General features: G+C 53.9%; 12 protein-coding genes across 12 annotated transcripts; 6 read left to right on the top strand and 6 right to left on the bottom strand.

Moving 5' to 3' along the window:
* Positions 1 to 83: 83 nt before the first annotated feature.
* HER10_EVM0008712 (uncharacterized protein) lies at positions 84 to 1,028 on the bottom strand (the record flags this gene model as incomplete). Its single annotated transcript, XM_035478222.1, has 1 exon — positions 84 to 1,028. The coding sequence occupies one exon, from the start codon at positions 1,026 to 1,028 to the stop codon at positions 84 to 86; it is 945 nt and encodes a 314-aa protein (XP_035327084.1).
* A 924-nt stretch (positions 1,029 to 1,952) lies between these two features.
* Positions 1,953 to 3,461, bottom strand: HER10_EVM0001870 (uncharacterized protein; the record flags this gene model as incomplete). Its single annotated transcript, XM_035471605.1, has 1 exon — positions 1,953 to 3,461. One exon carries the CDS (start codon positions 3,459 to 3,461, stop codon positions 1,953 to 1,955), a length of 1,509 nt encoding a protein of 502 aa, XP_035326568.1.
* Positions 3,462 to 4,697: 1,236 nt separating this feature from the next.
* HER10_EVM0010961 (uncharacterized protein) lies at positions 4,698 to 7,601 on the bottom strand. The gene has a single exon (XM_035480405.1). It carries the CDS (start codon positions 6,661 to 6,663, stop codon positions 5,005 to 5,007), a length of 1,659 nt encoding a protein of 552 aa, XP_035327266.1. The 5' UTR covers positions 6,664 to 7,601; the 3' UTR covers positions 4,698 to 5,004.
* Positions 7,602 to 8,911: 1,310 nt separating this feature from the next.
* HER10_EVM0002479 (uncharacterized protein) lies at positions 8,912 to 9,718 on the bottom strand (the record flags this gene model as incomplete). Its single annotated transcript, XM_035472188.1, has 4 exons — positions 8,912 to 9,053; positions 9,104 to 9,240; positions 9,396 to 9,411; positions 9,495 to 9,718. 4 exons carry the CDS (start codon positions 9,716 to 9,718, stop codon positions 8,912 to 8,914), a joined length of 519 nt encoding a protein of 172 aa, XP_035326622.1.
* A 613-nt stretch (positions 9,719 to 10,331) lies between these two features.
* HER10_EVM0007342 (uncharacterized protein) lies at positions 10,332 to 11,392 on the top strand. The gene is made up of 4 exons (XM_035476901.1): positions 10,332 to 10,544; positions 10,670 to 10,776; positions 10,844 to 10,876; positions 10,945 to 11,392. Exons 1-4 carry the CDS (start codon positions 10,459 to 10,461, stop codon positions 11,001 to 11,003), a joined length of 285 nt encoding a protein of 94 aa, XP_035326982.1. The 5' UTR covers positions 10,332 to 10,458; the 3' UTR covers positions 11,004 to 11,392.
* A 226-nt stretch (positions 11,393 to 11,618) lies between these two features.
* Positions 11,619 to 16,418, bottom strand: HER10_EVM0004002 (uncharacterized protein; the record flags this gene model as incomplete). The annotated part of the gene is made up of 3 exons (XM_035473662.1): positions 11,619 to 14,091; positions 14,151 to 15,459; positions 15,596 to 16,418. The coding sequence occupies 3 exons, from the start codon at positions 16,416 to 16,418 to the stop codon at positions 11,619 to 11,621; spliced, it is 4,605 nt and encodes a 1,534-aa protein (XP_035326743.1).
* A 1,117-nt stretch (positions 16,419 to 17,535) lies between these two features.
* Positions 17,536 to 18,112, bottom strand: HER10_EVM0001012 (uncharacterized protein; the record flags this gene model as incomplete). Its single annotated transcript, XM_035470776.1, has 3 exons — positions 17,536 to 17,628; positions 17,711 to 18,043; positions 18,101 to 18,112. 3 exons carry the CDS (start codon positions 18,110 to 18,112, stop codon positions 17,536 to 17,538), a joined length of 438 nt encoding a protein of 145 aa, XP_035326517.1.
* A 355-nt stretch (positions 18,113 to 18,467) lies between these two features.
* HER10_EVM0008120 (uncharacterized protein) lies at positions 18,468 to 19,994 on the top strand. Its single transcript, XM_035477653.1, has 3 exons — positions 18,468 to 19,375; positions 19,428 to 19,540; positions 19,599 to 19,994. Exons 1-3 carry the CDS (start codon positions 19,036 to 19,038, stop codon positions 19,695 to 19,697), a joined length of 552 nt encoding a protein of 183 aa, XP_035327035.1. The 5' UTR covers positions 18,468 to 19,035; the 3' UTR covers positions 19,698 to 19,994.
* Positions 19,995 to 20,454: 460 nt separating this feature from the next.
* HER10_EVM0009205 (60S ribosomal protein L14-B) lies at positions 20,455 to 21,487 on the top strand. The gene is made up of 2 exons (XM_035483089.1): positions 20,455 to 20,755; positions 20,883 to 21,487. Exons 1-2 carry the CDS (start codon positions 20,627 to 20,629, stop codon positions 21,195 to 21,197), a joined length of 444 nt encoding a protein of 147 aa, XP_035327133.1. The 5' UTR covers positions 20,455 to 20,626; the 3' UTR covers positions 21,198 to 21,487.
* A 375-nt stretch (positions 21,488 to 21,862) lies between these two features.
* Positions 21,863 to 23,080, top strand: HER10_EVM0008568 (NAC domain-containing protein). Its single transcript, XM_035478085.1, has 3 exons — positions 21,863 to 22,407; positions 22,511 to 22,569; positions 22,630 to 23,080. The coding sequence occupies exons 1-3, from the start codon at positions 22,168 to 22,170 to the stop codon at positions 22,946 to 22,948; spliced, it is 618 nt and encodes a 205-aa protein (XP_035327067.1). The 5' UTR covers positions 21,863 to 22,167; the 3' UTR covers positions 22,949 to 23,080.
* Positions 23,081 to 23,450: 370 nt separating this feature from the next.
* On the top strand, positions 23,451 to 24,230 carry HER10_EVM0002365 (ATP synthase subunit D; the record flags this gene model as incomplete). Its single annotated transcript, XM_035472080.1, has 4 exons — positions 23,451 to 23,459; positions 23,606 to 24,001; positions 24,061 to 24,147; positions 24,201 to 24,230. 4 exons carry the CDS (start codon positions 23,451 to 23,453, stop codon positions 24,228 to 24,230), a joined length of 522 nt encoding a protein of 173 aa, XP_035326610.1.
* Positions 24,231 to 24,868: 638 nt separating this feature from the next.
* Positions 24,869 to 25,882, top strand: HER10_EVM0011408 (uncharacterized protein; the record flags this gene model as incomplete). The annotated part of the gene is made up of 1 exon (XM_035480841.1): positions 24,869 to 25,882. The coding sequence occupies one exon, from the start codon at positions 24,869 to 24,871 to the stop codon at positions 25,880 to 25,882; it is 1,014 nt and encodes a 337-aa protein (XP_035327306.1).
* Positions 25,883 to 26,449: the final 567 nt, after the last annotated feature.

Raw genomic sequence — 26,449 nt, 5'->3', positions numbered from 1 at the left:
CTACCTCACGGAATAGACAGTCAGCAACGAAGAGAGATTCAATAGATAGCACTCACACCAGGAACCCTCTACTTGCCCTCATCTCAACCATCGAAGGGCGTATCCCGCGCCGCAGCTCTCAGCCATCCCGCATAGGCCACAGGCTTCTCCCGGCTTCTTCTGATGATGGTAACCGAAAAGGTTCCTCCGTGGGCCCCGGGAGAGGAGAGCTGGCCAGGGGCAGAAGAGGAATCTTGGCTGATGTTCATCGCGGGGAACACGAGCATGATGAGGTGGACGTGATCGGTGACAGCGGCGTGGTTGATTCGGAGGCTGAGGCAGGTGTCTGCGATATGCTTCAGCCATTTCTGGGTGGTGGGTTCGAGGCGGGAGACGTCGGGGCCGACGATAGAGGTACCCTCGTCGTGGTTGTTCTCGTTCTTGGTCTTGGTCTTCTCCTCCACCTTGCGCAAGTCGCTGACCAGGGCGTCAAAGGTACCAACGGGCCGCACCTCAATCATGGCGAACCGACGACGACGACGGGTACTGAGTGGGAAGCTCAGAGGCAGGATCTCAACTGGATCGTGGAGGGCTATGAGAGAGTACACGGATCTCTTCAATTCCCATAATCCCGTATCCTGCCAACTGTTTTTGACCACAGACGGGATGGGCTGCGTGGGATGGCGGCGGAGGAGATGGATAACGAAAAGGTGAGCGGGATCAAGGATCTGCTTGCACACGTCGAACCAGGTGGCACCCCATTCCGCGGGGCTTCTGACGCCCACCAGCTGTCGGTCTTTGAGGGGCTCCAGGTGGGCGTCGGTCTGGAAGCATTCCTGTACCAGATTGATATAGAGCATGGGGTCGATGAAGGTGGCGTGGGTGAAGTCGCTCATTTGCAGACTGGTCGCGGTCTCTGGTGGCGGCAACGGAGGATCGGGCCGATCGGTGGGCTCTGCGTAGGGGGGAAACCAGTCGGCGAGGTCATCGTAGAGGTCGAAGAGTAACTTCTTGGCCGATAGCGGCATCTCGGCGGGTAGCGGAGGCATTCTGAGCTCTTGATGCAGCTGGAGATGATGTTGGCGACGTGTAGAAGGCGTAAGGGCTGGCTAAATTGGCGAATGAAGAAGGTGATGAAATCCGTTCCAGCTTGGAAAGTGAGAGACGGGTAGGAAAAGGAAAAATCCAGCATTTTCTGGGTTTGCGGTGCAGTGAGATGAATAGTTTAGTGAGTGCCAGGTGTGGATTTGATAAATACCTTAAGGTGGGAAGGTGCGACGGGGGGCGGTGACTCTGTACTCATCCGCACGTGGTGCATGGCTAGGTATTCAGAGTCCTTCACTGAGAGTCTGCCACTTACCTCACAGGAATAACCGTTCGGAAGGAAACAACCTCGGCTCCGACGTTGATTTAGATGTCAAGATTAAAGATCTCACTCTGGCACCTTGGAACGGCGAATCTCAATGGTCCAACATAGACTTGAAGTCATTGCCGAATGGTTGTTGACATGAGCCTCATCGGCTTCCTAATTTGATACCTTGAGAGACATCTTCTTGGCTAAGGGCAGTCTCCTCTTACACCTTCAATTGAACAAGATACACTCGGCCCGATACATGATAATCATGCAGTCAATTTGGCCAGACTACCTTACACGATCAACAATGCCACGCATTGATCTTTTGCGCCTGTAAAGACGGAAAACCCCCACTACATACATACCAAAGACGGTATTCGGAATTACCGCCGTGATCGGTGTACTCGTCAACAACGGTGTCCCCCTCGTTATCATCGACGTCTTCCTCATCGTCGTCATCGACATCTTCTCTGTCGTGATCGGTATCCTCCTTGCCTTCTTTGCCAACTCGAGTATTCTTGAAATGACCTCAAATACTGTCTGGCGAACTCGAATCAAGCTTAGATCTCTTGCGTGACTTCCATTTTAGATCCTCCTCGGGTCCTGGAGTTGGCTCATCCTATGACCTAGTCTTAGGTGGCGGCTGATCCTCACAATCGGCCTCAAGTTCAGCTGAAATTGGACGGCCGATCCGCCGCAGAAACTCTCTCTCCTTTCTAGAAGACTCGACAATAAACTTATGATCGGCCTCGGCTTTGGCTAGACGCTTCTCCTTCGGGGTCGGATGAATGTCATTATCCTCGATGATCAGGTCGAATCTTCCCTGTTCGATGAGAATAGGCTTCTCCCGATCATATTGCTCTTGACCCGTCTTCCACGCTTCATGCATTTTCTCCGTAAGCATGTCTTCAGTCGAATAGCTTCCCTCCTCCGTGGGATCTCCAAATTCGCTCGCGGCCCAGACCTCGTAATCACCCGGCACCTCTTCCGTCCACTCGGCTGGGAACCAGCCTCTGAAATCCTGCAGCTGGCTAGCATTGTAGAACCACGTCGGATTCGGAGGTGTTGGAAGTCGTTGCATCGGGTACTTGTTCATCACATATCTGCGGGGGATCGGCGGTGCTTCTTCATCTAACTCGTCGAGCCTTCCGTGCGTGCTTTCATGGGACTGAGACCACACAACGCAGAAGCTGTAGTCGAGAAGGACAGGACGGATGCCTTCTGGGGTCTGTCGGTCTCGGGTGTTTTGGAGGAAAGTGAGGACGATGTCATGGGGATCGAGACCCTTGATGACGGCGCCGATATGCTCGAAGCAAACACCGCCGTGTATAATCTTCTTCAGGACTTTGAGCCGCGATACAGAGTCGTTCAGAGACAGGACTTTTGACGTGCTGCTTGCGTGATCGATGTAGGGAAGGGAAGCTTTATCGGCAATCAAGGCTCCGCTGTGGTCTCGTTCACACATGTTCTCAAGCGAGCGCCCCGCAATACACTCGATGAGAATCGCGCCTACACATCTCCATTGGCGGGTTCTGGGTGAAGAGGATCTGCCAGGCTCAGGTGAATTGCTAGCGTCGAACTTGAGCGCCCAGCTGCCGTAGTATTGCGGTACCATGTGAGGATCACCCGTGATCTTTTGCTCGTAGAAGTACTCATAGGCATTAGCCTCCCGACTATATAGCTGATTGGAAACTTCGCTGGGTGTGAGCTCGAAGAAACGGGAGGAGAACTGGTCCACAAGGAAGAAGGTTGGGTCGAAGATCTTGAGGACGACCGTGAGCCCGAGGGTAAGATGATGATGAGTGTCGCGGCTGATGGATGGTGTCTTGGTGATCTTGCAAAGGAGGATGAGTGCATCACCCTCGATGTCACCCTTCAAGCATCTGATGACCTCGACCTGTGCTTCGTGACCCGGCTGGTCAACTGTGGGGTCGAAGTCGGGGAGGGGCCACTCATTGGACTCGGGCCTTTCTGATCCGTACTCTTCAAGACTGTAGGGTATACCAGAGCTTCTGGGACAGAGCGTCAAGAGTTCTCCTGGCTTGTAGCGCTCGAATTCTGTCCAAGGGTAATTGTGTCGCTGGCGCTCATCCTCTCCACTTCCTTCCGGCATGCCAGCGTCTGACATGTTGAGGTTTGATCAGGCCTGGCCGAGGGAGTGTGTAAATTTCTCAAGATGCGAAAGAGGAAACGTTGAGGCATGAAAAAGATCGTGTGTAGGAGGGAAAAAACCGTTTCGACGGTGCGAAAGTGGAGGGGGAAAAGACGATGAGAGAGGGCAGAGTGACTTTCGGCGGCGCATGATTTCGAACTCCCCTGGGTACCCGCAAAAGTATAAACGATTGAGATGGAGCACCTCAAGGTTCTTGCCGCTGTTTAAAGGCAGGCCGGCTAAAGGGGAATACTTAGGCTTCTGGGATGAAGGAATGGAACAGAGGTCGGGATCAAGTTGAGGAGGACCTCGAAAAGGTGAAGGATGACTACCTTCGCATTGACACAAGGCGGAAAATCGTAGTACTTTCTCAGCGAGCTACGGCCGGACGGAAACAGCAACGGCAGCTCACCTGTCTCGGGCAAAATAACGCTGGACACCTGAGTCCAAGATGTTTGGATTCGCCTGACCAACTGACATGAAGTAGTTGGTAAGCAGGTAAGCGACAAAGGGCCAAAGGATGAAGATGCCTATGGGAGACCAAATTCCTCTAGAAGACACCTTAACAAGTTCCTCATTCGCGGCTTTTACCATACGAGGCTTAGAAATCAAAACAAAGGTGGTGTTTGCCAGGAAAGAAACCCCCATGTTAAGGAGTAAAGCACCTTTGTTTTACTATGCGACCTCTGCAATCTCCTAGGAAAAGTTGCGTTTGCAAGAGAAGAATTTTCCCAAGATCTGTGCCGGACTAAGCGCCGGGAGGAGGCATCGTCGATGTCAAGATAGATTTTAGACTTTGGTAAGTCAGCTGAATGACCAAAGACTTCACCCGAAATGTCGATAGAAATCTTGATGCGATGGAAGGAGGAAACGATGAGAGGAGGAAGTGATGTGAACTCGGATACTTGCATCTCATCAAAAAGGGCGAGGTGCTATCAGACGTAATTCAGCAATCTGAGATTAACCATGTAGGATAGACGGATGGAACGATACTCAGCTGGAATGCGAGACGTTGAGACTAATATCTTCGGAGGGTTGATGTCGGATGAGAGGACATAAGAAGTAAACCTCGAAGGGAGGATGGAAAGACGTTTCTCCCATGCGGTGAACAGGAGGTAGAAGAATCAAGTAGTAGGTGAGACGAGACCAGAATCGCACTACTGGCCCCGCAAGGATCGGGCAAACCAGAGCGTACGACCTCTAAGGAGGTTACCTAGTTCCTAATTGCTTCTTCTATTACTTCCACGTCGTAGTGGAAGGCGAGTAATCAATCAAAGTTTTTGGTATGCCAGTATCTCCTACCTTTGACCCCGTGATTAACTGACTGCACTCGACGTCGACCCCAGTCTCACGTCCAACTTCTCAAGCTCATCTTACCATTCAATGAGAATGGTCGCCATTGCCTAAGACTAATTTAGTCCTGAGTCTCATCCTTGGAATGTGAGTAGACCTCAATCAGACCAGCCCAGCCAAAACAGAACCAAGAACCCAGAGCTCCCCAAGCACCACCTCCTCATCCTCACGCCCTCCCAACAACACCCAACAACTCATCGACAACGACTCCCCTAAAAGCCCGATCCAGTCCACAACTGCCACCCTTACCAAACACACTCCCATCTTCGTCCTCGTCCTCGTCCTCGCCACCGCCTCCTCTTCCTTCTGCTCCGCCTCCCACCTCCATGGCCGAGAACACGACAGCCAACTGCCGCGGATCCAACGCCGCCCGCACGGCAGCCGTATACCTCCCACCCATGACCGCATTCAACGTCCCAAGATGTTCCGCCGCAGAAACAGCACCAACGCCGACACCAGGCCCAGCACTGCCCGAAGATGAGGCCGTAGACGAAGACGAAGTCGCAGACACAGTCGCAACATCCGTAATCGACCGCCCCAGCCCAATCTCCAGCAACAACACCCCCAACGCAAATACATCCCTCCTCTTCCCCTCCTCCAGCGCCTCTCCCCCATCCCCACGATCCTCACCACCACCACGAACCCGACACCGCCTCACCTCCCCCTCCTCGAACCCAGCCCCGACAAGCAACGGCACCGACACCTTCGCCTCATATTCCCCGCCCCTCACCCCAAACCACACATTCTCAGCACGCACGGCGCCATGCACCCGATCAACAGCATGAAGCTCGCTCACCGCCCTCGCAAGCTGTCCCGCAAACCGGATCTTATCCGAGAGGATCCTCGCCGCCGCCTCCCGCCGCCCGCGCGTGAAGTGGCCCGTCGGCGAGCCGAGGTGCTCCGACAGTCTGTGGATCTCGGCGCCGCGACAGCCGTGCAGCGGAGAGGCGTCGTAGAAGTATTCCAGCCGCCGATCCAGGTCCTGCTCCCTATCTTGATTCCGGTGCCGGGTGAGGACCTGAAAGCCCGTGCAGCGGGGGAGGTACGGCGACCGCGTGGCGTGTAACAATGTAGCGAGCTTGAGCGTTTTGCGGCATATATCTGGGTCATCCCGCGGCATGGCCCTCGTCTCGACAATGGTATTCGCGTCGCGGAACCGCAGACACGAGGTCGTAACAGACACACCATCGACTCCGTCAGCGCCAGGGGTATGACACGTATCATCACTCGCGAGGAGCAAGCTCGCAATCAAGGGGGCATCCCCCCTCTGGATTCGAATCTGCCAGATATCGTGGTCGAGACTCGCGTCCCGCCCCACGGCGATAGTGCGCAGCTGGACGGCGCGCGTGTCCCGGCTGAAGAGGTCTTGGTTGAGCACGCGCTTGATAGCGAGCACGATGTCGGCACGGATCTCGTCGTTGAGGGCTTTCACCTGTCTGTGGGTTTCGAGGAGAAGTTTCGGGTACTGCGGGCTTGCGAGGAATGTCTCTGCCGGCCCTGCCATCACCGGGCTCTGTTGAAAGAGGCGGAGGGTCTCGTTGGCTCGTCTGAAGGAATATCTGCAGATGTTGAGGTCCACCGGCGCGAGGCCGCGGAATGTGGTTGAAGATGTCTCGAGGTGGCAGATTTGGTCGTTGTAGATAAGTCTATATAGCGCTATTGTGCGGTGTAGTTCGGATTGGAGCTGGTTCATCTGTCTTCGGGTCTGTAACTGGATCGTCTTGGTAGTGTTAGCCAAGTCGACTAGTTGACGGGCAGTCTCCTCGGCTCTGAAGACCACTTCCCCCAGACCAATGGTGCTCTCGTTGCTATTACTATTCGTCATGTCTGCGTCGATATATCGAGTCTTCCTCAACTTGTTGACGAGCACATTAACGACGCAGCAGCGGGTTGTTATACACAACCTGGATCCATGGTGGAGGGTATCCCAACACAACGGTTCACTCTCCCGGTTCCGGGAGGTGTTCCCACAGTTGTCGAACCCGGCAGCATGAACGTTACCTCGGAAAACATACGCAGCGCACCGGCAAAATTGCGGTACAGTAACTGAATCGGGTTTCAAGAATCAGATCCTGCCCAACTGGCGGCATACGTAGATCTCTGCGGGACACCGAGTCGTGAATCATGCCATTGCTGCAGACATTCAGCTTCCAACGACTCGTCTTTTGGTCGTTTTGCCATCCAACAAAGACCCCTCCCCCTCCTTCTGTTCCATTTCAGCCTTGCTAGGTTCCTCAACGGAGAGGGGCCCACCAGGTATTCAGGAACGAACTCAGGCCCATGACATCACACCCGAGAGAATGCATATCATGGACCTCGAAGGCCGAAATGCTGGGTCCGACGCAGTGGCTCGTGTACCATACGTCAAGGAGACTGAGGGGAATCGGGGACTAGACATGTTGTTGCGGACCAATGTTTCAAGCGCTTAGCAGCCAAGTCACAAGCCAGACGGCCCGGCAACGTTGCCAGCGTGGTGTGAGCAACCCTATTCCAACCACCATGTGGGCTGGCCCGATTCATTGTCGGACAGAGACCCTGACCCGAGCGATATTAGACGCTGGTTGTGGGTACGGAGTAGGTACGAAGTGCGGGTATGCAAGCTGAAAGTGAGTCGGAAAAAGAAACGTGCCCAGCTTCCTATGAAGGACGGTGAAGGACCCCTTAGTACCTTTCGCCTGGGACTGATGCGCCACCTGGCGTATCTTAGCTGCCCGTATCGGCCATGTTCCGCATTGTCAATTCCCATCTTGCCCTCATGGCCCCATGGTTCTAGTCCCAGATGGTCGCAGCGGTGAGAGAGAGAGAGAGACAGAGGGAGTAAAACAAGTAAAAGACAAAAAGCGATTTCCACGTAAGCGATGGAAGGCCGGGGGTTTCATGGCATTAGGGCAGGTCGGCCGAGCTTACTCGTCTTCGGCGGCCACGCCGATTCGGGGAGCCTAGTAGTAGTGCCCTCAAGTCTGATCCGTTGATAGGAGCTCTTAACGGATTCCCATATGCCCGCATATGCAGCTGGCCCTTTCAGGCATGTAGTCCATCTAGGTAGGAGTCCGACGTCCTGTTGATATCGTCGTCGGCGGGGTCAGTTTTTGCTGCCTGAGCAGCTCGCCACTTCAAACAAAGCGATTCGGCATCCCAAGATTCCCAGAGAGACGCCCTTGCCGAAGATGTCGTCGGCGTTGAAATTTGGTGCCTATGCAGGGGGGGGTTCCGCTCCGTACGCGGCCCGGTCACCAACTTGTCACATCAGCCAAGGTCGTATTCCATAGTTGAGCTGCTTAGTAATAAGACGAAATCCCACAGACAGAGGCCAGGCCAAATCTCCTCGCTCGAAATCAGGGTTCGATCAAGGCCTCGACTCTGGTTGCGGGAGCTTGAGTGGGGGTGCCTGGGCGAATATGTCGCACAGAGCTCGAATGACACAATGGCGCAGATGTCTCGGGATTTCCGTCGAGGATCCATACTGGCGGTACGCTGGTCAAGCTAGCTATTAACCCGTCTTTTGGTCACGTTACTACGCGGGGAATCGCGGAATGCTACCACGGGGATCCATTTGGCAGTTCCGTATGGAATATACTCTTCGCCCAAAGCACATACGGCACAACGACCATAACGCATGATTCGAGTCAGAACGGGGTTCGCTTTCTTTCTCTTGCAATCTCTTGGGCCGTGAAGTATCGGCCTTGTTGTATATCGAATTAGAAAAAGGAAGTGTCTAGGAACCAGATCTGAGAAGCGTGACGTGTCTGATGCATGACATGACATGACAGGGTGGGTAGTCTGAAGCGCTCTGCGCCGTCTCCTCTCGCCTCCGCGACTGTTCCTGGATCGTGGCCGCAGCTGGTACGTCAGTTTGGAACCATGCTGCAACTTCACCTCGTCCCTCCCATGGACCCCTTACTGTACCCCACTTTGCTCGACATTTGCAATTCTAGGTCTAGGAAGAGACAGCCTCCTTGACGTCCTCCTTGACATCCTGGTACGTCAGTTTGGAACCATGCTGCAACTTCACCTCGTCCCTCCCATGGACCCCTTACTGTACCCCACTTTGCTCGACATTTGCAATTCTAGGTCTAGGAAGAGACAGCCTCCTTGACGTCCTCCTTGACATCCTTGGCCAGGTCGCCAACACTCTTCTGAGATTGCTGCCACATGAGGATACGGGAGCACTGGACGACGCCGACGACACCGAGGAAGAAGTTGACAGCAGCAAGACTGGAAAGTTTAGTTGACACGTTCCCTTTGTGAGACCCTTCATGACGTACAGGTAGTTCTTGGGCTTAATGATCAAGCACCAACGGGTCCAGATGATACCAGTGGCCGTCAGGGCACCGTTCTGGGTGAGAGACAGCTTCTCGGCGGGACGGGCAAAGTCAGCAACACCGGCAAGAACGAGAGCCCACTGTGTATTGTGTTGCCAGTCAGCATTCATTCCATGGAGAAATTCCCAATCCTCTCGGGTATTTTTTCGTCCGGTCTGTATCGACCTCCGACATCGCGACCGGACATCTGCAAGGGATATATCCGGAGGTAGCTCCAGCTATCAGGACTTCATACCTTCATAACAGGAGCCCTGGAACCATCGGAGTCAGCGGACATGTCCAAAGAATACCATCCGAAGCCCTTATATCGCATGTCGGGGCAAAGTCTACTCACCAAAAGTGTACCGTCTTGATTCCGATGGGGCTGTCCCACATGCGCTTGAACCAGCTGACCTGGGCATCGGCGGACGCGGTCGAGCTCTGCCATCTCTTGGAGCTCTCGCGGAACTGGGCGCGGAACTGGGAGGTGCGGAAAGCGTTGCGGATCTGGGCACCGGCGAAGACCTGCTGGCGGAAGGCAGGGCGCGCGGCCTTGAAGAAGTTGTTGGCGGGGGCCATTGTGACGGACTTTCAAAGCTATAGCTTTTCTTTTCGTGTGTATATGTCGTCGGAGACTCGGGTTCGGGGGATCGATTGAGAAGAGATCTCAATTCACGCGGAGGCAGAGGTGGTTCGGAGCGGAGAGGGTTTTCTTTTCGATAGACGCACGGAAGGGATGGAGGGGAGAGGTTGAGGCGAGGTTGAGAGACGCAGATGCGTTGAGGTTTGGGACGTCCGAAGATGAGCGGGCAGCTTTTTTTGGCCCGGGAGCGCGAGCGAGCGCATACGGTGCACTGTGAGGAAGGCGCACGGCAGCTCTCAGCAAGCAAAGAGCATCCGCCAACCGGAGATAAGCGGGGACAACCCGTCAAGGGAAAAAAAAGTTGACTGCGGGAGCACTGACCAGGTCGACCTCACCTTCCAATGTCCATTGGCACCTTGTGACCTTACGTAATACTTGCCTGTAGCTGCGTACCTTGAAAAACGGCCCCTAGATCAGGGTGTTGAATTGTGCATGTGCATAAACCCAGAGCTCTAGGAGTCCAACCAATCAGTAATACCCAATTAGACAATTTATGCTCATCCCGAGTTCCCGACCGGCTTATGCAAGATTCCCTGACCCACCTCGAACCGTGAGCATCTCGTCAACTTCAATCCTCGCCAGTCCACCAGCAAAGAGGCTCCTCCAATCGACCCGAATCCCGCCAATTGACCCTACCGCCGCCCGTCCGCACCTCCTCCGCGCAGCCCCAGCCACGATGTCGAGCAAGTACGCATTCACAAAGGCCCTCAAGGAGGTGCGCTTCCTTTTCTGCCAGACGGGCGAGCACAGCGCCGCGACCCGGTACGTTTCCTCGACTTCCCTACACACGCTCAGCGCATACACACCCCAGCCTCGAAACCCCCCAACGACGACGACACCAACCGCTCGCATCACCCCGATCCCCCGCTAACCTCTTCTCGCAATAGCAACTTCGTCGCAAGAGCCTACCCCACGATGAAGAAGAACAACCCCCAGACTCCCATCCTCATCCGCGAGGCCGCCGGCACACTACCCAAGATCTACGCGAGATACGGTCAGAACCACTCCCCAATGATACAGAACGGACAGAGAATGCTGATTAGGATCTCTCGCTCAAACAGAATTCGGTGTTGAAAAGAGCCAATCGTTGGAAGGTGAGAACCATCACCCCCTCCTTCAATCACTCTCAAGGACGCTCAGTAGCTAACACGCTCCGCAAAAGGCCTGTCGGACAAGCAGATTGAGGACACAGTTACGACCCTGGTGAAGAACGGTGCATAAACGTATAAACCCGGGCGGGGACAGTTGAACGAATAGACCAAAATAAGGACCTTTTGTACCATCACCATGTTGAGAATGACGAGTCGAAAGTTGTATTGAAACTGAACTCAGCGAGCTGTCGATAAATGAAAGTAGACGCCATGGCCACAGTTCGGGGTGATCTGGGTTTCCAAAGTACGATCCCTACGACAATCCCATACATGGTCTGCTAGATAGTGTCCACGTCCCTCGGGATGTTCACTCTGCCCTTGATCAGACGAGACTCTGGGCGAAGACGAGTTTACTCCAGGCCACCTATGACGGGGCTCACGACCGCCCAAGTAAGCATTCAAGCAATAAACGATCAGATAGAGAGTCTTCCGAGCAATGTTCATTCTATTTCTTCGCAACTACTAAGCCACAAGCGCGAGCTATGGGTATCACTCAAACACAAATCCTTCTCAAGGAACGAATCTAAATCCTCCCCATCACCTGCTTCCGGGCTACCTCCCAACAGGCTCTCCAATCTACAGAAAAGCTCTTAGTCAACCCTGTCCCGTCACATCTGCTTCCGTCTTTCTGTATTTGTTCGTACCGCGCCCATATCATTCCCCCACAAACATCGAACATCCTTCTCTAATGCTTGCCACTGCCCTCCTGAGGGAGCGCGCCTAAGGATGTCTTGTCCTTGGTCTTGTTCTCACTGCTCATGCTGCTGGTAGTAGTGGTGGTGCCGATCTTTGTAGCAGTTGATGTTGCACGCGCTTTGCCCCAGACGCTGGTCGCAGGGAGGCTAGAAGCAGGCAATGGAGCAGGCGGCAGGGACGGGAAGTCGTCTTTACTAGCAACAGAAAGCTTTCTGTTGTGCGTCCCAGGGGCATGTTGCGGTTGCTGGATGTGCTTGTGTCCTTGAACATTCTGCTTCTTAGGCGAAGGGTTGTTCTTCTGCGGTTCTTGCTTGCCCTGCTGCTGCTGCCCGTACTGTTCGCGGTCGCTGCTAAGCTGTTGCTGCTTTTTCTTGCTAGCGGCCTTCTTCGCACGCTGTCTTTGACCCTTGCCACTGCTAACATTTGATGGCTGTGGGACGGGCGTATCACCTTCAGCGGGATGGTCCTGCTTTGCCTTCGCCATGCTCTCGGGTGTCGACTTTTGTGTGCCTTCATCTTGGGCTGGCGCTTCACCAGTTGTAGAACTCTCTCCATTGTCGACGCCATCTCCAGCATCATTCCCCTGACACTTCTCAGCTTTAGCTTTGGGAGGCGTTGGTCCTGGAGTGAGAGTTCGGGATGTGACCGACGAACTGCGAGAAAAGTTGCGTTGATGCTGAGTGGTCTTCACTGGGATCGGTACCAATGGAATTGGCGCCAGCTTCACTCTATGAACGGCAGGGCGCGGTACAGGCGACACAAACTCCTTTGCCTTTGGATTGAGTTGCAAGGTTGACTTTGCCGTCGCTTCGCTCTCAACCACGGACCTTTCTGGCGAAACCTTCGGTTCAGGCGTCCTGGCCGACGATGGAGTTGCTGGGGTCGATAAGGCCTTGGGCGAGCTGTTTCCAGAGCAGCTTTCCTGGGCTGTGGTGAAGCTCATCTGTGAAGTACTCGCAGCAGATGGAAGACCGCCGTCGAATGCGTGGGCCTCCTTTAGGAGAGTGGCTGCTCCAGAAGCAGAACCTTCTCGTACAGCAATGTTCAGCTGAGTCGGCTGCTTGTTTCGATTCTTCGGCATTCGGAGTGAGCCGCCAGCGTTGGCTCGAAAACCTTTGTTAGGCGGCTCTGGGAGACTTGACTTTCCTGGAGACGCTTCTGTTGCAACGATATCCTTGGCCTTCGTGATGATGTCGGCCGTCTCTGATGCACCAGTCTGGGTTTTCGCCGGGATATGAAGAGTTTTATCATCGGCGGCCACAGTCGAGGCGTCGCCAATGGGCAGAGACTCATCTTGGCTTCCCGATGCCGGCTTCTTCTTCTTCTTCTTGTTTTTCTTGTTCTTCTTCTTTGAAGCGTCGTCGGTCATGGTGGTCATTGGACCCCCTATGAAGAAGCCCGCATCGATCAAACTGTCCAGTGCATGTCCAGACTTCAGGCGAAGGCTATCGCTAGGCCCATCTTCGTCAGGGAAGGAAGTCTTGAGAAACGAAGAGCTACTTCTTCCAGGCATGTGAGGCACCACGTCGAAGACCTCGACACTGCTGGTATCTCTGTGAGAAAAAATCTTCCTATACTTTCCCTTGCCATATGTGGGACTTTGCGCAATAGGCTCAGGGGCTGTGCTTCCCTCTTCCAGGACAGGCGAGACATGAGGTACAACCTTCGCACATTCTTCAGACGGTCCCTGGTCAGAAATAGCGCCGAATTTGTTTTCCTTGTTACTGATAGAAGCCGGAGAGCTCTTCTTGACCGGAGAGGCTACCGATTCACTGTCGTCCGGAGTAAAGACAGCCTTGCCAGACGAGTCAGATTCTCCGTGTACTTCAGTGTCCATCGAGGTCTTCGTCAGCTTTTGAGGTGTCGCCGGCAAGTTGACGACAATTACTTTGCATGGACTGTTGGAAATCCGAGGGCTATCATGCTTGGTTGGCTTTTCCTCATCGGGAATAACCTCCTCGGAAGGCGGCTTCGATTGCGACTCAGCTTCACTTGACTGTTGCAAGGCTAGATCGACAGTCGTTTTGGCTTGTGTCGGCTTGACGTCTTTGGGCAGTTCAGTTTTCCCCTGCAACAGAGTGGCTTGGTCTGCGGTGGGCAGTGGAACAGTTGTTTCAGGTACCGCTTCGGACTGAGAACCATGTACTGCTTTGCCCTGCGATTTTGGTGGACGAGGAATAATGTACTGCTCTAAGGAGACTGCTTGAGATCGAGAGTCCATACGAGCAGATAGGGACTGGCTCTGGTTGAATGGAGCCTGGCTGCTAGCCCGAGGTTGCTGAGACCCTTCGTACGAGTTCGGGATTCTATGCTGTTCATTCGCGTCCCGGCTGGCTTTGGAATACATCAAGCTTCCATAACGCGTATGGTGAATAGGTCGCGTCTGGAGCATACAGTGAAGCTCTGGGCACTCAACATCCTTTGCGCATGCAATCTCAGTGATGCGAGAACCATCTTTGAATCTGAACGAGAGCACCTGATATCAGTAGAATTTCTAGCCTGTATGAATGTTGCCACTTACCTGACAAAGAAGTTGGGGTAATCTTTCTGGTCCTTGAGAGCCAATCTGTTGACTTTCTCAACCTCTCCCCACCGAGACATCACAGCATGGACCTTCTCAGACAGGTCATCTCTAGCTAGATGAGAGGTGAGCTGAACGAAGACAGATCGTTCACGAGCCTCACAAGAAGGACACTCGCAAGGCGCGTAAGCCCATTTGTTATCGCCAAGCTTTTCATGTTGATTTGTGCAAGTGAAAGTTTGCCTAGACGCGGAAGAACGGGATAATGCACGGGCGCGATTCTCCTTGGTTGGAGAACGCCGGAAAACGGGCCCATGAATCGAGTCATCTGCATTGTGGACCTTCTCCCATCCTTTTGAATCGCCACGGGGGCGCTGCTGATGATGAGATGGGCCGCTCGAGTTAGGCACTGCTCGCGAGTTGAATCTTGTCTCAAATCGCGGATGACCCATTTGTGAACCACGGTCGCCTGCTTGGCCAAAATGGGGGTCTATTGATGCATTCCGCTTGCCGTTGTTTCTCTGAAACGAAACCGGCTCAGGTGCCACTCCAGGAAAAGCAGCAGATTGGGCACGCTGTGCGCCGCCCACGGGAACAGAGCCCGTTATGTGCGCCGAATGCCCAGCGTTGTTGAAGCGGTTGTCATTAGGTCTTTGAGGAGACGGAATGACCTGCGAAGGTTGGCCGTAACGGCGATTTCCAGGACCAGCAGGAGGTTCCATGGGTCCATGAGGAGGCCCATGAGGAGGTCCACGAGAGGTTCCATAAGAGTGCCCTTGAGAGTGCCCTTGAGGGTGCCCTTGAGGGGGGCCATGAGAGGGAGCATGAGGGGAGCTAACGGGACCAAGATAGGGCTGAGGCATACCATGTGGACCTGTGGTGAAAGGCGTGTTGAATGGATGACCATCATGTCTAATCGCATGAGGGTAGAAGGCGGACCCTCCCGGACCTGCATTTCCGCCTCTGGATATCGAAGTTTGATTCGTTTGCGCAACGTTGGGGAGCAAATGACCAGGCAGCTGACGAGAATCGTCGTTGCCATGACCATGACTTGTCGAAAGGGTCTGCCGGTTGTCCGCTGAGGTACCCTCGGGGTAGCTGACGCGATTCACAGCCGTGGCAACATCGTGATGCAGATGGTCGATTGGAATGTGCCTATATGTACCGCTCACGATCAATGGCTTTGGAGGAGAGGCTTTGGCAGCCGGACTCGTTTGGGACAGCGGGGAGTCGGGGTTGCCCTTGGTCAGGTTCGGGGCGGTCGATGCCGGGGCAAGTCCACTAGGAGTATCTTGAACGGGTTGACCCGCTGACAAGGTTAGGTCAGTCGCTTTCAGCAGGTAACAGAGTCAACTCACCAAGCCAATGTTGTAGTGTACCTTCTTCCCACTGGTACCCGAGGCTATTTTGCGGGTACGAGGCAGCAGGTAACAGAGTCAACTCACCAAGCCAATGTTGTAGTGTACCTTCTTCCCACTGGTACCCGAGGCTATTTTGCGGGTACGAGGTTGGCTGAGCCCAGGGCTTGCCTAGAAGCTGATCATGTCGAAACCTCAGAGCATTGCGGACAAGCTCCATGCTCACGGGAGGCAGTCCCTGGAGGTCAACGCGATCCTCTGAGCTCAGAAGATTGAGAACGTCGCCCTGGAAGTCTTTGAAGTCTAGCAGCTTCTTCTTGTTCTCGCTCTTTGCAGCCCATTCGTCGCACCAGTGGCCAACTTCCGCAACGATTTCTTGATGGAGGTTGCGAACGAGACATTGATTTTCGTGGTAGAGATGAAGCATCAGATTCCAAAGGTTCATCGCGCCTTGGAAGTAGATGTCATAGCAGTCGAAGTAATCATATAGGTCTTCCCAGAACTCCAGCTGCGGCATGGACTTCATGTGGCTCCAATACTTCTTGCGGATGGCATTGGCCCTCTCCTGGAGCTCTTCAGCGCTCCATAAATCAATCTGGCGTGCTGGAAGGACGTGGCTGAGACCGCGGGTTGGAAACTCGCCGTTGTTGGTGCTAAAAATAGCCTTGATCTCCTTCGTAGGCTGATTGTAGAAGGCGATCGGAAGATTGTCTTCGATGTAAAGTCTGGGCGTCTCTCCCTCCTTGGTACCGACCATCTTGTAGCCGTCGGGAATTCCATTTGGATAGTAATGAGAGGAGGGCTTGGTAGGCATAGAGTTTGCCATCGTAGCGCGACCATCGTGACCGTTGTTCATGGAGAAGCGCTGATCTTGGGAGGAGCCAGAACCTCCATGGATGTTGGAAGCCATACTGCAAAGCTGCGTATATCCAACGTCGTTTGGCAACGGGATGATAGGCTTGCGGTGATGGGCTCGGAGGCAATGGAGGTAGAGAAAATGAGAATATTTCTGGTGGCGATTTTGGAGTAGGAGAGGAATTGATTTAGTGGTGGGAAGGGAGAAGAAGCGATGGAGTGGGTGGTGTTGTTGTTTTTGGGACGAGGAGAGAGAGAGAAGGACAACACTCACAAGGCAAGTGAAAAATTAGAAGCTGGAGTGAGGTGGGAAGGAAGGGGGCAGGTGTAAAAGATGTTTGTTGGGAAGGAGCCATGGGCGGGTGCACCTGCCTGTAGATGAGTGCAGCAGTAGCATCAACCGGAAGAACGCAATATTCAGACCTTCACAGTGACACCTCTTAGACCGGTGAGGTGTAGGATGCAGGACTCAGGCAGCAACATGGTTCTCGGTAGCTACATTTACAGTAAGGACACCAGATATGGCTCTTACATGGTAACCGCATGAGCCTACTGGGTCTTCCTTTTGTTGCGATGGCTCCTACTTGATGTGTAGATGCGATTTGCTGTATAGGTGGGTAGCCGGGGTCTTCTTTCCCTTCTTTCACAGGAGCTTGACATGACAAGAGCCAGTGTTCTCTTCTTTCAACCGTCTGTTATCTTTTCCAAGGTCATCAGGTCTCTCATCGTGATGTCCATGGAGACAAATAAGTCTTGCTCACCTGTTCCCGATAACGAATCAATGTAGTTGATGTAGCACACCCTCATTGAGGATCAGTAATAAAATGGCATATCGTTGGTCCTGGAAAATTGAGGTAGCAATGCTTGCATATGAGGTGAGGCTTTGCTCATTACCTAGGGTGGACAAGCACTATTGCAGGAACATAGGACTCATCAGAACTCGACTTGGAGCCTCTTCCGATGGCTATCAACGAGTTGACGGCAGCCTATAGAGATAGCTACGAGCTAAATTGAGCTTTATGGAAGCATTGGACGTGACTCTAGACGATATAGAAGAGAGAAGAGTATATTCATCATTCAGCTAATGTACCACTGGGGGAAGGAGGACGCAGGTATCTGGATAACAAGGACAAAGGAGCTGCTTTGAAACATCTGAAGAAAGCGTTCTTCTTTCAGCTCTTCTCATTGCTCAAGGCGTTAAGCATCTTGAGAATCTCAGATTCACTCTCACCGGAGACAGCTTTGCCATTGTTCCAGTCCACAGTCTGCATGTCTCAGTCAGCCAGGTTTGTTCTTGAAGAAGCACACGTTTGAAGAGGACCACGAGCTCTGGAAGGAAACACATACCACGGGTCTTTGGAAGACTTCGGCGTTCTGCTGGAACTTCTTCAGGGCATCCTGCTCAGTGGAAGCACCCTTGATGATTGATGGGATCTTGCTCTTTCCGACGTATTCCAGGATAGTCTTGACCTGGTCGGCTGTTGGGGGGTCTTCGGTGATGTTGAGCTCAAAATCGGCGCGGGACTTCTTGGGGCTCGTTTGAACGCTGTGGTCGCTGGCCTGGTCCTCAGTCGCGCCGGCGGCGGCGTTGGCCGACACCTGCTTGAGCAGGTTGACAACCCTCACAGAGGCAGGGGAGCTCGCCTTGTGGAAGACAGTGACGATGTCGAGGGTCTTGCGCTACAGTGTGTGTCAGCAATCAATTGATCTGTATCGGGTACGATTGAGCTGCCTTACGAATCCGAACATTGTGGCAGGTCGTTGGGGAGCTATTTTGGTGGTGTGTTTGTCTGGCGTGAGCTCTGCTTCGTGCAGCGTGATGCGATGAAGTCGGTAGTGGAGCTTTGGAGCTCCGGAGCTATCAGGTTTACGTCATTTAGCCGGGCGGCTTAGTTTTAGACGCCAATGCCGAATTGGCGCACTGGCGGGGCCTGCCGCGCTTGACCCCTGGCCCCATGCACCTGGGCCCGGCCACAGGAGGCACAGCGATGGAGCATCACATCTTGGGACCCCTCACTCTGTCATTTGGATGGGCCTGGAGCCTCTTGGGCATCGATTTGGCTTTTTTTCATCACGAAACAGATGGGGGGCGCGGCTCCGATGGGTCCTCTGCTATGTCATGTTGCCTTCCCACAGCAACAGGGCAATTGATTTCACTACCTATCTAGATTCACAGGATGTGCAGCACGCGATCAGGGTGCCGCACAGTGCAAAGCTCGAAAGTGACAGGTCGGTCCTCAGGGAAGGTACTGGCGGGGTAAGATTTCAATGCACCAGGCAGATTCGCGTTCAACGCTTTAATCTACTGTGAGAGGCTTGCTGAAAGAATCAACAGCTGGATAAGATAAGGTGCCTAGGTCGATATCGATCTTGAGCCTTCGCGTTCATTCGTTGTCGACCGTGGAGCAGGGGTAGCCAGGCTCGAGGCAGGCGATGGGCTGAACTCAAGCTCACTCAGCTTCAGCATCAAAGACAGGGCTGAAAATTGGCAACGAAGATGCACCGCAAAGTCAGAGCCGCCAACTACTCTCCGCCCCAAGTGCATCGCCGATTTTCCATGTGGCATGAGCAGATCTGTCATGGCTTTTTTGCGGAGAATGACAATTGCATGACGTAGGAGGGAGTTTTGCCTGTCTAAGCTGAGAATCGGCGCTGGAGACGTCATGACGTAGATGTGCCGAAGGGGGGTCGTTGCGCAAGTGCAGCTAAGACAGCTTCCTTCCCATTCAAATAGAAAGCTCATCTGCTGTACACATGCCTTTTCTGCTCCCTTCCCAATTCAAGCACCAATCACTCATCAAACAACACATCGTCCTGGCTCCTTAGCAGTAAACATACCCTCAAATTCCCACTTCACCCACAAAACAACCATCATCATGTCCGGAAACTCAAACGTTGGCAACAGCGCCGTTTACGAGGCTGGCGATCAGAGAAACGCCAAGGAGGAGGAGACCAACAACGCCGAGCGTTTCCACGAGGGCAAGGAGCACTCTCACCTGGCGACAGACTCCAGTAAGTTGCCCGTACAGCGGCCGGAATTTGGCAGTTGTTAACAGTCAATCAGAGGATGAGCGTTCCATCGCCAACAGACTCGCTGCCGAGGAGAAGAAGAACAAGGAGGGTGATGAGGAAGAGTCCCTCGAGACCCGCCTTGGCAAGGAGGACGCCACACTCCCCGTAAGTAGCATTCCTGAGCCCTCCGCGCATTCAAGAACCAGCGCTAATTGACAATCAGGCCAAGCTGCACGGCAACAAGCCTTCTAGGGGCGCCGAGATTGACAAGCAGCTCCAGGAGGAGGACGAGCTCCGCCTGAAGCAAAAGGCTGGAAAATAAATATGGGAAGCACAAATATGATTTTCGGTCCGGCGTTGGCAGGGTAGCACCAGCATACATGAATTCATAGGATGAATATCAAAAGTCATGACGCAAAACACTTCTCCAGTGATGTTACCGAGGTGAATGTGAGGCAGTCTGAAAAATTGTGGTCACGCAATTAATGATGAAGATGGGCAACACACGAGGTTTCATCAACGTAGATGTTGAAGCATGATGTTTTTTTAATTGCTATGAGGTCGTCTATACTGCTGGTCATACCTGAACGTCGAATTAGTCAAACGTATTCCGACAGGGATTCCAAAGAACAGAAACGTGTTGTTGGGTTTGGAGGTCAGAATATGTAAGAATTAAATATCATATATTCAGACGATATAGCCACTCCGGCGAAAGAGAGCCACCGAAAGAAATCAATCGCAAATTTTTCTCATCATTCCAGTACGGGGTGTGTCGGGCGATGCAAACGTACCTTTTGTTTTTGTTGCAGCTTCGCCGATAGATGCCAAATTGTGAGCACCTCGAAGCTGATGAAGAATAAGGTAGGATCAACAAAACAAAGGGAGAGCTCATCAAGCTGCACCTTTATGCGAATGGGAAAAAAAAGTTCTGTCGTCGGTGGAGCCTGCGCGGTGAGTGGCCACTGACCGCCCCAGCTAAGCCGTTTTGGGAAGAGAGGGACTCGGCTCGGTTAATCAGCAAATCCGTCTCATTGCGGCTTTCTGACTTGCCCTAAGTCGCACCATCCTCCCAGGGAAAAAAAAAGAAGTGTGCCGAAGTGACTTCGAACTCCATCCACCACTAACCACCAGCAGCACATCTTCGACGTCTGGTAAGTTTGACGCGCCCCTCCAAGACAAGCAAGACGCAACACCACGAAATCCGCAACCCCGATTCTAACTTCGCGATCCAACTTCAGACCGACCAGCAAAATGGGTGACGCTACCATCGAGGGTTCTAAGTGGCGACTGGTCGAGGTCGGCCGTGTCGTCCTCATCCAGGGCAACGGCCCCTACGCCGGCCGCCTTGCGACTATCGTCGAGATCATCGACCACAAGCGCGTACGTTACGACAGCACCTCTTCTCTCCCCCGATACGATTCGAATGCTTTTTGAAATTGGGCGCACGAGCGCGCGCTCCGTGGACGATATAAGAAACCTGGAAAACTAACATGATATCAAATTGCAGGCTCTGGTCGACGGCCCCTCCTCAGACGCCAAGCTCGCCGTCCCCCGCCAGCCCGTCTCTCTCTCCAACGTTCTCCTCTCCTCGCTCGTCGTCGCCGGCCTGCCCCGTGGCGCCCGTACCGGCACCGTCAAGAAGTTCTGGGAGAAGTCCGAGATCGACCAGAAGTGGAAGGAGACCAACTGGTTCAAGCGCAGCACCCAGATCGAGCGGAGAAAGAACCTCAGCGACTTCGACCGCTTCAAGGTCCTCCGCCTCAAGAAGCAGCGCCGTTTCGAAGAGCGCAAGGCTCTGGTCAAGGTCAAGGCCTCGGCGTAATGGACTCACGATTAGGATGTCTATGGGGTTGACTTTGAAGACTACGGGGCTGGTTTAGAGCGTGACAGCATGGGATCCGGTTTGGTCTGCATTACCGCAGCATTGGGTTGCTGCACATCTCTTTTGCTCCGTAACTGGAAGGGCTGTATGTCACATTCATCATCAATCATATGATGACCGGCGTCAAATACGGAAATTCAGAGACAAAAATGAATTCATGGCACAATCAGAAAAATAGATTGGTTGGCTCGTGACGGGGACACGGAGTAAAGACTTTTTTTTTTCGGTTTTCCTTTTGAGACTCTGTAAATCTTCATGACGAGCCTATTCTTGACGTGAATGCCATGGCCAGGAGTCGGTTCTCGAAATGCCGTTTTAGATCCATCCCGGTTAAGCCCAGATTTCGTAGTAAGTCCATGTACGGCCAGGCTCTGCCTCAGCCTTGTAGAAATGACGGGCAGAATGTCATCCATTTGCTTGAGGAGGCGGCGGCCGTGGCTCAGAATGCCCGGCGTGCACCGCGTCCCATCCGGGGGACCTGAACTGGGGGGGGTGCCACTCAGGTCGGGAGCGTTGGCAGACTCGCAGGCGGTTGTCATCTGCTTACCTAATCCACTTTAACACAGTAGGTGCTGCTAACCCTAGAATTTCTCTGCGATCTTTCCTACAAACCACAAAGCCACCGAACATAATCCCCCACGCCGAGTTAAGGATCCCTCGTTCTAGTCTTTGGTAAGTGTTGCTGTCCCTCTGTCGAATTTTTGACGCCATTGCCCGATCAACGAACCCGCGACTGCACCGACGAATTTTTGTGCGAAAAGTTGGCAATTTCCCCTTCCCACAGACACCCAAATCCGAGCTCGCCAAATCAGCTCTGCGCGCGATCCTAGCTCCCACCACTACCACCACCACACCAGAAGCACCCCGCAGCTAACAATTTTTTTCTTCCCTCGGTTCAGCAGTCGACAAAATGGCCAACCCCCGCGTTGAAGAGCTTCCCGATGACGAGACCAAGAAGGTCTCCGTCGAGGAGCACGAGGACGAGAGCTCCGACTCCGAGATTGAGGGCGAGGATGCCGAGGGCCTTCCCTCCGGCTCCACCGCCGTCATCCACTCCCGCAACGAGAAGAAGGCCCGCAAGGCTCTCGAGAAGCTGCACCTGACCAGAGTGCAGGGCATCACCCGCGTCACTCTCCGCCGCCCCAAGAACGTGAGTTTCCTGGCATGATATGGTGTGACTGTTGGTGGTGGTGGTGGTGGCACGCACGGCGCAATGCGGGGGGCATACTGAACAAGGCTGACCCACGTTCCAGATCCTCTTCGTCATCAACAGCCCCGAGGTTTACAAGTCCCCCAACAGCAACACCTACATGTAAGTAGCATACTGCACCATGGATCATGCGATGTGTGGAAACTGATATGTGCATTCAAGCGTCTTCGGTGAGGCCAAGATCGAGGACCTCAACGCTACTGCTCAGCAGGCCGCCGCCCAGCAGCTCGCCGCTGCTGGTGGTGAGCACGACCACGCCGGCCACGACCACTCCAGCCACGGCAAGGCCGTCGAGGCTGACGCCGAGGCCAAGAAGGACGAGGAGGAGGACGATGGTGAGGAGGTTGATGCCGAGGGCATCGAGGACAAGGACATTGAGCTCGTCATGACCCAGGCCAACGTTAGCCGGAAGAAGGCTATCAAGGCTCTGAAGGAGAACGACAACGATATCGTCAACTCTATTATGGCATTGAGTATTTAGCGGCGGCCCCGGTCAAAGGTAGTTTCTCAAAATCTCGACACAGCAAAAAGGACGGAACGGGTTGGCATGTACAATTCCCAGGGAGTTGACTCCGAAAAGTCTCTTTCGCAATGAGAGGTCATGATAATCGGCGCTTTCTTGCACTCTGGACACTGCTCTTATGACATACGTGATGTGTGATTGGCGACTCCTGACCGAAATACCTGCCTTTATAGACCAGCCTCGTCTGGTTGAATTTACATACAGCTACCCCTCGATCTGGCGGGAATTGGCTCAGACCGAATTCGCAAAAGCCGGGAGCTCTGCCCCACCATTGAACCGTTCGTTCCCGTGCAGCCAACCACACCCCAGTTCATTCGGCCGGAGAAGTATCACGTGACTATCCCCGTGACACAGTTCATCCCGGCTCTTTCTCTGCTCTCCGGTCGGCAAAGTCAATCATCAACCTCACGACGACGCAACTCCCTCTCCACTCCGCCGAACCCTCAACAAATCCTCCAAAATGGCCGCAGTACGTGTATCCCATCGCAATCCGCTCGTCTCTCGTCGCCGATTGATGCAATTGCCGCCGATGTCGCCAATTGGGTCGCGCACTCGCGCATCCGCTCCCTTAAAGCTGGAGCACCTGAGCTAATTTCTCTCCTTGTCCTGCAATAGCGAAGCGCAGCTCTCAAGCTCGACTGGGCCAAGGTCACCACCTCCCTCGGCCTCAAGGGCCAGACCGCCGCCTCCCTCCAGGCTTTCAAGCAGCGCAACGAGAACGCCCGCCGCAGGGTCCAGCAGCTGTCGGAGCTCCCCACGACCGTCGACTTCGCTCAGTACCGTTCCGTCCTCAAGAACCAGGCCGTCGTCGACGAGATCGAGAAGCGCTTCTCCGCCTTCAAGCCCGCCACCTACGATGTCTCCCGCCAGATCAAGGCCATCGAGGCCTTTGAGGTCGAGGCCGTCAAGAACGCCGAGGCCACCAAGCAGAAGGTCGACCTCGAGCTCAAGGACCTCGAGAAGACCCTGACCAACATCGAGTCCGCTCGCCCCTTCGAGGACCTCACTGTCGTACGTACCGCCGGAATACGTGGAGAACGCGGATGGCGGGATGCTTATTATGACTACAGGACGATGTCGCCGCCGCCGAGCCCTCAATCGACGAGAAGACCTCCCAGCTCGTCTCCAAGGGCCGCTGGACCGTTCCGGGATACAAGGTACGGTCAAAACACCACCCCGATATGATTCGGCATACTAATACCCTCTACAGGAGAAGTTCGGCGATCTTTCCGTGCTATAGACGCGTTCGTTCTTCGATTCCCTTTGTGTACTCTAGCATTGTAGATAGGCGATCGGTCCGAGGGGAGGGAATCAACCCAGTGGACATTAATATCGACCTGCTGTACCAAGCGCTCTGCCCATCTTATGATGTACTCATTCATTCTGCGCGGCCAACTCTGCAGAGTCGGTTTGAAGGATGGTGATGTTCGGTTGAATTTTTCCGGTTCGGAGTTTGTCTCCTCGGCGCTAACCGCAGTGGTGGCCCTTCACCGAGCCGCCAAGCCCAACAGCGTGACCGTCCGCACGGCTCGTCAAGCAATATGCTGTGACTTCGTTCACTTCATAAGCACGCGGTGAGTATCGAGATTTTGACATGTCATGGTTTGGTTCTCGAGGTTGAGCTCACACCCGACCTGCCCGGCTCCCCGGAACTACGGCCGGATAAACGGGATCTCGTCGCGACAACAACAGCCCGGAAGCCCCGACTTCCCCACTATCGGACCTTGAGTCTAACCTCATCTCACAGAGCATTTCAACACCAAAGCCGCGTACAAATGTAGTGACCTTCGCTCTTAAGACTCTCGTTATCGAATTATCACATCTGATCGATCCAATCCTTCTGTCCTTATTTGATCATATACATCTCACTCACTCAACATGACCTCACTAAACCATCTCATCCTCAAAGAGGCACCTCACTTAGATCCCGCCTGGCTAGCGTACGAGGAAGAAGTAAAAGCCAAAGGCCCAAAGAAGACGTACGCATCACCCCTCGACCGCCAGCCTGTCTACGCAGAAGAATGCAGACAGCTCAACGCCCGCATGCTCGCCCCCGGCGCACCATACCACCATCTATCGAGCATCACAACACAGCCACTCACGACCCCCTCGAGTCTAGACCAATTCGCCATCCCGATCCTTCGCTTCTCCGACGACACCGATAATAAGCCCACCGGCGACGAGATCGTCGTAATTTACTACCACGGTGGCGGCCTCTACGTCGGCGAGGCAGACAGCGAAGAGCTATCATGCAGACGCATCGCCAAGGACTTGAGGGCCGCGACGGTGTACTCGGTAGGATACAGACTCATGCCCTCGTCCCCGGCCTCAACCTGCGTCTCCGACTCTCTCGACGCCTTCCACCACATCCGCTCCCTCCACCCGTTCCCCACAACCAAACTCATCATCGTCGGCTCCTCCAGCGGCGGCCAGCTCGCCACCGCCGTCTCGCAAGCCGCGCCCCGCGGTTCCCTCCACGGCGTCCTCTTGCGCTGCCCAGTCACCAGCGACGGCGGGAGCTCTCTGGACTATGTGCCTCCTTCCTTACGACACGCGTATACCTCCTCCACCTCGCCGTCCTTCGTCACGAGTCTGCTGGGCGTCTTCTCGCGCGCTGTCCCGCGCGACGGGCTGGAGAGGATGCCGCTTGAGGCCGGGGCGGAGACGCTGGCTGCGCTGCCGAGGACGTGGGTGCAGGTTTGTAGTAATGATACGCTGTACTCTGACGGTGTTTGTTATGCGATGGCGCTTGCGGGTGCGGGTGTCGAGGTGAGGGTTGAGGTCGTGAGGGGGTGGCCTCATACGTTTTGGTTGAAGGCGCCTTGGTTGGCGAGGGCTGTTGAGGCGGAGGAGGAGATGGTTTGCGGGTTGAGGTGGGTTCTTGGGTGGTGAGGATGGAGGGAGGTTTTCGGGTCTGGGTTAGAGTGTGTGTTTGGAGGGCGTTCTCATGGCGCGTGACTTGGTTCGGGATTGTTAGGCGTGGCGATGGAGAGTTGGATTTCTAGAGGCTGTCTTAGAGAGTCGCTCATGACTCTGAAGAAGAATGAAAGGGACTAGAGGAGCTCTCAATGGGCTCGTAGTATTTGGGCGATCTGATGTGATGATTACGTCCTGTCTGTGAAGATTCAGTCTCCTCGCGAGGAAGCACTCTGCCGTCTGTCGGTCTGCTGAAACGAGGCGATCCTACAAACCGAAGTTGATTTATCGATAGACGACTCCAAATTCTTGCGTGCTCCTATCACTCTTGAGAAAAAGTCAGCATATCCTAGACAAGCTGTGAGAGAAATATGTCAAATTCCCTCAAGGCGATACTTCGCTTTTGGTGTGGAAAAATTGGACGGGCATCGGTCAGAAGCGCAGACAAGTGGGTGACAATATCGATTTCCGTTCGACACATGCGACAAGCAGTTCTACCGCTATTATCTCTAGGATAATTACCTTTAAAACGGAGTAGATTCC

Source organism: Colletotrichum scovillei, assembly GCF_011075155.1.
Source record: "Colletotrichum scovillei strain TJNH1 chromosome Unknown Contig00011, whole genome shotgun sequence".
Taxonomy (NCBI): domain Eukaryota; kingdom Fungi; phylum Ascomycota; class Sordariomycetes; order Glomerellales; family Glomerellaceae; genus Colletotrichum; species Colletotrichum scovillei.
This window is presented reverse-complemented; position numbering and strand designations above follow the sequence as displayed.